The following is a 7,756-nucleotide window of genomic DNA, read 5'->3' as shown; positions in this document are numbered from 1 at the left end:
AAAAAAATAGTAGTTCTCTATCAGCAATTCCTAAAGCTGAACCCAGTGGGTGGACTGCTTCCTTTTCGCAAGTAATTCAAAGAAAAGAACCCTCCCGTATATAAGACCTTACTAAGGGACTATTTTGAAAACATCCACAGATTTGGTAACGTCGACTAATTCTATTTTATGTACGAACTGATCGAAGACAATGTCGAACTGATGTCAGAATGGTGGGAGTAAATCATAATAAGGGATATCAAGCCGGAAGTTAATGTGAACAGGGTTGTGAATGCGAAGATCTGGGGCACATCGAGGCAGAAATAAAACTTCGGCAAGATGCTGTACCGCATTGCCAAGTATGATGCAAGGTACTGGCGAGTGGGGTAGTAGTTCGGGAATGAGTCCCAGTACGCAAAATGGTTCGTCGAAAATTTCAATGAACTCTCCTCGGTTTGATTTCGATAGTGACCGCTGAATGTGATGAATATCATTTAGTATGTGAAACATTATTAAGCCTTGGCTTAAAGATGATAATGGCGAAGTATATTACAATTAATCAGAGCTTTTGGATTTATTAGCATCTATTGGCAGTAATAATTAGATCCGAAGGAATGCAATGAAATGATATGAAGCATGAACAATCAATCAATCATTTTCTCTTGGAATATCCTTCGGGTCTTATGTTTCTTCCTGTGCGGCAACAAGGCTTCTTTTCTTCAAATTTCCGACATGTCCAGCACTTCTCAATCAACTTGGACCCACTCAGCCAATATTCGGGAACTGCACTTGACCATTCCCTTCAGACGAGGTCCAAATTATGTAAGCCAGCAGCCCACATTAAAGTTGCTTCCGAAATTATGTGCAAAAATCCAATGCGAAACATGCACCAAGGACTATGAAAGTGATCAAAATAAGTACTTACTCGGACTAAAGGCCTGGAACCAGTCGCAAGTCCATTATGTGTGCCACTTTTATCCAACATCAACAAGTGCGAGAGATTTCCTGTCCAAAAGCACTGGGTTGGCGTGTAAATTCATAGAGCCTGAAATAAGCATTCACAGTCTTCATGAAATGGTGTGCTGCTGAGAAGTTTCTCCGAATCGCCCTCAACGAAGGAGAAATGAAGGTGTAAAGCTTATATTTAGTATAAAAACGTGATAGTGTGAGTGCATGATGATTTATATTTTCTCTAATCCATCAATATAATATATTTATGAGTGGAGTCATCCAAAGAATATTCCCGTTGGGGCCAACTATCTCCTGTGTTCACTCCCACTCCCAAACAAGCCTAGGCAAATTTAATTGGGCTCACATTATATCTGGAATGTATGGATAATAGCTTATTTAATAATAGCCTTAATTAATCAATATAATTGCCATTATTAATTAAATAATTTGTGCATACTCAATTTTATCAATCACAAATTGGCATTTGCTATTTTAGATTTTATTCTGTTTTAAGGATATTTTTGTACCCACCTGTCACTTGTGTTATATGCTATTTCCCTCTAAATTTATGTACATTATTAGTGTGTCACATCGATTGCGAATTCATTTGAGGGCCGTGCTTGAACTTGGCTTCTGCTTGCAGATCTATAATGAATGAACACATATATTAAGTTCCAGGCCTATGCAGAGTGAGTAAAGTCTATCAGGTGGGTATAAGCGTGTGGGGCTTTCATAGGATGCGAGTAAATAATACAACATTAAATAAATACCCGAATGAAGCAAAACTATGAAATAAATAAACCTATGATATCAACGAAGGTCGACAGAAAACTGTAGCCTCTCCTCCTTCTTATAGTGAGAAGAATCGAAGACATTCCAAAACCGAAGAGTCTCATCTCCCGCCCCAGTCAAAATCGACTCGCCTGAAGGACTCACAGCCAAATACAAAACTCGATAGGTGTGTCCAGTCAGAGTGGTAACCTTCCGGACTGACCTGCTCTCCCAGTTGTTGCTCGTATCCCATAGGTTTATCTGGTTCAGACTGTACCCGTGCGTCGAAATTAGTTCATTCGATATCCTAGAAAACGCAAGATTGCAAACCTGAGAGCCTAAATAAGAATGATGTTTACCTGTATCGATGGAATGGTTCTGTTTCATTGTATGGGTGGAGAAAAATCTGATGTGCCTGTCTGCTGTTCCTCCTCCTGAAGCTAGTACCGATGGGTTACTCGGGCACCATCCAATAGCTTTCACGGCTGCCTGGTGATCGTGGAATCTTATTAATTCTCCGCCCTTTTTGGCCGAGTAGACCACTAGCTTATTATCATTTCCTCCTGACGCTATGTAGTTGCCCTCTGGGCTCCATTTGAGTCCGCAAATTTCTTGGCTATGAGCTTTATAATGGCTGACCAACCCATCTCTTAGATCCCACGTGGCAACAGTTCCGTCTCGAGATCCACTTGCCAAGAGTCCGGAATTCCAACTTAAACTTCCAACTCTCCCTTTGTGGCCGTCGAATTGGTTGATTTGCTTTCTCTTGACAATGTCAAAAAGTTTGATTTGGCCGAGGCTGTTTCCAATCGACACCTTGTTCTCATCGCAGAACGAAACTGAGCAAATATAGTCACTAATTTGCGAAGCTTCATAGAGCTGGCTGACCTCCGAGAAACATCCAGACCATATATACAGTGAAGTGTCAAGGGCGACAGCAATTTGGTTATTATCCGACCAATCCACTAAGTTTAAGTAAAAATCGTCCTGCAAATTCGGTGCTTCGAGTATCTTATAGGGTTTTTTATTGATCTTACGAATCCTCTTTTCGCCTCCATTATCCTTACCAATGGTCTTAGCTGTGGTAGTTTTCGCTGATTTTGGCTCAACGATCTCGGTTGGCACCTTCCCGAAGCTCATAATTTTGTTAGCGAAATTGGAGTCCAAGGGAGTCAATATATTTCTCTCCAACATCTCTTCATAGCTTGTTTTCGCAGTTTAGGACCGCTTAATGCTGGATTACACCTGAAAAGCACATGGCCGAACTTGTGTTGGAATGAAACGATCCCCAAAGCCTTGGGAGCTTGCGTTCTCTTTATTTTTCTACATCCACTTATCCTTAAATTTTTATTATTAATTTTTTAAACAGCTCAATAAAACCTAAAATTATATCGTAAACTAAAATAAAAAGATAAGTAGTTTTAATCATTTTTGGGATAGAGAAGCGATTTTGTATTTGTCGAGGAGAACGCTCAACAAACCAACATCCGACTTCAGATGTTTCTCTATTTTCGATTTCCTCTCCTCCTCAATGTTTGGCTTGTTCATCTTCAGCTCCATCAGTGGGGAGAATCTTTATAAAATTTCCAAAACCTCCTGCTGCTTTGAGTTCAAGTTCGAGTTCAACCTTTCGATTTTGTCATGAGCTAGCTTCATTTCGAGCATCTTGTTGTTCTTAAGCTCCTAAATGATGTTCTAGTAGTGCAAAACAAGCTCTTTCATGTCCACATCCTCATCTGATTCTTCTCCAATTACTCTAGATAAGGCGTTCTATTAGCGAACAGTATAAAGCTGTCCACTTGAGCCCTAGGCGGCTTCATTCATCATGCTGTTTTGCCTGACTAAATTCCTCTTGACAGGGCTGTTGCCATCGGCTGACAAATCTCTCAAGGAAGATATTTCGGACAAGTTTTTTATTGATCTTCGCTTGGTCCTTGAGTCCGACATGACTTTACTGATTTATTTGGCATGGTCCTCGTATAGCCTGCTCAAATTGTCTTTCAGTTCGGCCAACTACTTGTCTTTCTGTTTGACAATCTCTTTTTCGTGGCTCAGCTCCCTTGAAAAATTCTCCAGCTCATTTTCTCGGGTCAGAATAACCTATCGGAGTTCCATTTATCTCCGGCACATTGCCGCAATTTCCTCCTTATAATACTTTTCCATCTTCATTAAGGATGCTTCCAGCCCGCTGATCTCATTGTCTTTCTCAAGCTGTAGCTTAGAAAGTTGGCTTTCAAACTTTTTTTCGTTGGATTCCATGCTTTTCTTCATTTTCATTATTTCCTTGGTGAAGCTCTCAATGTTGATGTTCTTTTCAAGGAGCCCTTCAGCCAGCTCCTGCACATATTTTTCCATATAAGCATTGCTTTACCTGCAATGGATTAAGATTCCATGCGTCCTGGATTTTTCTAGCTATTTATGGTTTTCGGCTTGCTTGACCTAATTGCTCATTTTGATTTCGGTGAGGCTGATTTTGTTTCTCAGAATATTATTCTCGGAGATTAAATGCTGCAGATGCTTGCCATGATCGATGGAAATCTCCTGCGAGACAGCAGTTAAAGAACTAATCTCATCTGACTTTTATGCCAATAGAGCTTTGGCTGACTCTAAAGATGCAATAACCTTGGACAGGTCCTCCATGTACACTTTTTTGGCCACATCGGCATCCTCCATGGCCATGAGGCTGTATCTTTGCTTTATTTAATTGGCTTATGTGTACATCTTCAACTCCAAAGCACCGACTTGCTTCTTCAAACTATCATTTTCTATTCTGATTCTCGACAAATCTTTGTCGTAGGTCTCGCCGAGGATCGTGATAGTTGTTTACAGTTTTTAGTTTTCATAGACCGTGAGTGCCAACTATTGTCTGAGTTTCTCGGATTATAATATCGCCTGATTGAAAGTCAAAGGCCTATAGTCCTCCCGCAGAAGGTAGTCGCTTTGGATATTGCTTCGATATGGCTCATCTATATAGCCTCTCATTCCACCAGAGCGAGCGTTCGATGATAATTGTGTTGGATTGTATGTGGTTTTGTATTTAAGTTCACTCTGTTCCTCTTCATGAATAGTCTGAAGTTTGCGGCTCATAAGTGGCGATCTCTATTATTAAAGATTGCGAATGGGGCTGAGTTTGTCCCTCCTCCTCAACGGGCTCGGCATATTTATAATAATTTTTAATGTTAAAAGCCGCATATTGCGTGCGCATTAATAAATAATTGGCTAAATCAATAAGAATCGCCTTGATACTAAGGATTAATTAGCTCAGCAACATTTTTTATTATACTTCAGGTCGTATTCTTTTTTCGCACCGAGATCGATTTTGGATTGGCTGTTCTTGGCCGCCTGCTGGCTCTGGGCCCCAGAGTTTGAGCCTGTTGTTGCTATGGAAGACCCAATTTCACCCTTCTTTCCGTCTTTTTTGCGAATGATGTTCAGCCCTAGGTCTCGAATGCTTTCGTATACTTTATTATCCTATTTTGCGCTAACTTTCTCATGCTTGAAACTGCTGTTCTTTTCAAGAATCGCTGCTAATTTCTAAATAATAATGTCCATTACGCTTTCCACAATTTTGGAGGGGCAGTCAGATTTATTTCCAAGCAATACAACGTCGATGCCTCGATCGCAATAACTGTAGGCTTCAGGAATCCAGAATTGCTCGATGTCCTCGAGTGTGGACGGGTCGGTAATGTCATAGACCATGATAATTCCATCAGCGCCTTTATAGTACGAGGAAGTGATGGTCCGAAACCTCTATTGGCCCGCCGTATCCCATATTTGGAACTTGACGTTTTTATTATCGATCTTGACAGTCTTGAACCTAAAATCGACGCCAATAGTGGTCAAATAGTTCTACGAGAACTTGTTTTAGGCGAATTGAGTGAGTATGGATGTTTTGCCGACCCCCGAAGTCCCAATCAGAATCAATTTAACCAAATAGTCGTGGTCTTTAATCATGGAGGCGATAATATATATAATCTATCACAACATACGCACTCACCCATGATGGTCAATAGTTAGCAACAACAAGGAAATCCCAGCAATTATATAAATGAGATATATCAAACATCAGGATCATCGTGGCTTATGAAAAGTGGGGCATTTCATCAATCCACTTCGACACTGGCAGCTTCTGATGATTATGTTTAATTGTGTGGTAACTCTTATGTGTATTTTCAATGATATTTATTATGTGAGTTTAATTAATTACATATTCATGTTCAGCTTAAAGCCCAACAACAAAAAGCCAAACTCCTCAAAGCCAAATCCCTAAAAGAAGAGAGACGAAACCAATAAAAAGAAAGACCCAAAACAGTCCAAAAAGATTAGTAAAACTGTATTCGAGGATCCGTTTCATTACAAAATGTATAAACCTGCTTATAAACAGACAGTTGGTCCCCACATAATAAGCATACTAACTCGAAAATATATTGAAAAAACATATCTAAAGCCTGAGAAGTAAAGTCCCTCTTAAGCCTCCTCGAATCGGACGATAAAACTTCATAAAATTCATCCCCAACACGCAAATAGATACCAAAAATTCGCCTCTGGTTTGCTCGTAGATGACGATGGGTACGAAGAGATTGCATAGGAAGATAATATCTTCCCTCAGAGAGCAAGGTAGCGAAAAACTCCCAAAAATGGTCATCATATTTTATCAATAAAAGTACTTGTTCATCAATTTGAGAAAGCATGAGGTTCTCGAGCAACTGCTTTGTCTCGTAAAGCACATCAATATGCCCTTTATCGTCACGAGATAGTCGCAATAGATTTGCCGGCTGCTGGGAGTGCGAACAGTTGGGGCTTTAGGGCTAGAGTAGGACTAGTTTGTTAATAGAAACTTGCTAAGATATGTAGGGAGAAGCAACATAGAAATTCCATGGCTCGTCGAGATAAAGGAGCACTTCGATGCTCAGGAATGAGTGGATTGATGCGATAAGCGATTTATAAATAATTATAATTATATGGGCGACCCCCGTGCAGATCTCAAAACGCGTCATGATACTCTCAGAAGTCGTGAGAGGACAATCGAAGCCAAGAGCATAGCATAGCCTGTCCTTGCCAGCATGCATGTGATAAATGTCGGGCACTTTCTTTACCAGCATGTATACCATCGGCACAGGGAGAACTTTAAGCTGCAGTATAAATCATGGTAGTGCAAGGCCTATCCCAATGTCACTCCTCAACCCCCAAGCAATAAGTGCAAAGCCAAACCCAATAAAAGCAATCATAAATTTAACAAGTCGGATTTGCTCGAAAGGCAGGATTCTTCATGCTTTTCGGATTTGAAACTCAAGTATGGGGAAGTCGAGGCCACTGTTGCAGACAGGATTATGGATGAGAGTCGGAATCGCATTCTTCACTCTCAGTGCCAAGACGATAAAGCCAATGGGGGCGGAAGACCGGCGAGCAAGTCTCTCAGTAGCACGATGGCCTTAAATGAAACAAAAAATGGCAGAGATAGAGATAAGGCAAAGGATCAAGTTGCCAGGCAGTTCCCCTCAACCTACACCTTCGAACAGAGAAGGGCTGATTATATTTCGAAGACCTAGCACAAAAGACGGCAAATCTTTTCACACACCTAGCGAAGAAGAATACCAAATCTACCTAGTATCAAATAAGCAGAGAGGTAAAGCAGCCGTCGAAGATATAAATTGCCTGAACTCGAAAACGAGTCCCAACTCGATGGATGGGCTTACAATCTGCCTCAGTACGAAGTTGATAAAAAACTCGACATTACCTAGTATACCAACCGGGGCGAATCTCTGATCAAATAAAGAGCAAAAGGCTATTGAACTAAACGCATTACATTAATATTGGAAAACTGATAATTTTATACACTTTGAGTATTGTATCATTCTATATATAGCATTATCAAACATCCTATAAACATTCAAAAAGGATTATATAAGGCATTTCATAAACATTCTATAAGGCATTCTATATAACAGCCATCATTTATTAGGCCTAGGGGTTGGGGTTGGGGTTGGGGTTGGGGTTGGGGTTGGGGTTGGGGTTGGGGTTGGGGTTGGGGTTGGGGTTGGGGTTGGGGTTGGGA

At 40.6% G+C, this 7,756-nt stretch overlaps 1 protein-coding gene across 1 annotated transcript; it reads right to left on the bottom strand.

The window, feature by feature from the left end:
• Window positions 1–1,516: 1,516 nt before the first annotated feature.
• Window positions 1,517–2,895, bottom strand: LOC148298535 (uncharacterized). The gene is made up of 3 exons (XM_088276811.1): window positions 2,769–2,895; window positions 2,061–2,540; window positions 1,517–1,575 (listed from the first exon to the last, which is right to left on the bottom strand). Exons 1-3 carry the CDS (start codon window positions 2,893–2,895, stop codon window positions 1,517–1,519), a joined length of 666 nt encoding a protein of 221 aa, XP_088132937.1.
• Between the last annotated feature and the right edge of the window lie 4,861 nt (window positions 2,896–7,756).

The sequence above is a fragment of the Brachycentrus maculatus genome, unplaced genomic scaffold (genome assembly GCF_059751285.1).
Source record: "Brachycentrus maculatus isolate JH-2025_06_01 unplaced genomic scaffold, ASM5975128v1 h1tg001891l, whole genome shotgun sequence".
Classification (NCBI taxonomy): Eukaryota; Metazoa; Arthropoda; class Insecta; order Trichoptera; family Brachycentridae; genus Brachycentrus; species Brachycentrus maculatus.
The sequence above is the reverse complement of the archived record's forward strand: the minus strand, read 5'-3'. Positions and strand labels throughout refer to the sequence as shown.

Excerpts from the sequence above, each read along its gene's own strand:
- LOC148298535 (XM_088276811.1), bottom strand. The coding sequence starts at position 2,895 with ATGTTGGAGAGAAATATATTGACTCCCTTGGACTCCAATTTCGCTAAC. Across the intron at positions 2,541-2,768 it reads TACCACAGCTAAGACCATTG|TTTCGTTCTGCGATGAGAAC; the intron begins GTAAGGATAATG and ends ATATTTGCTCAG. Across the intron at positions 1,576-2,060 it reads GAACCATTCCATCGATACAG|ATCTGCAAGCAGAAGCCAAG; the intron begins GTAAACATCATT and ends CATTCATTATAG.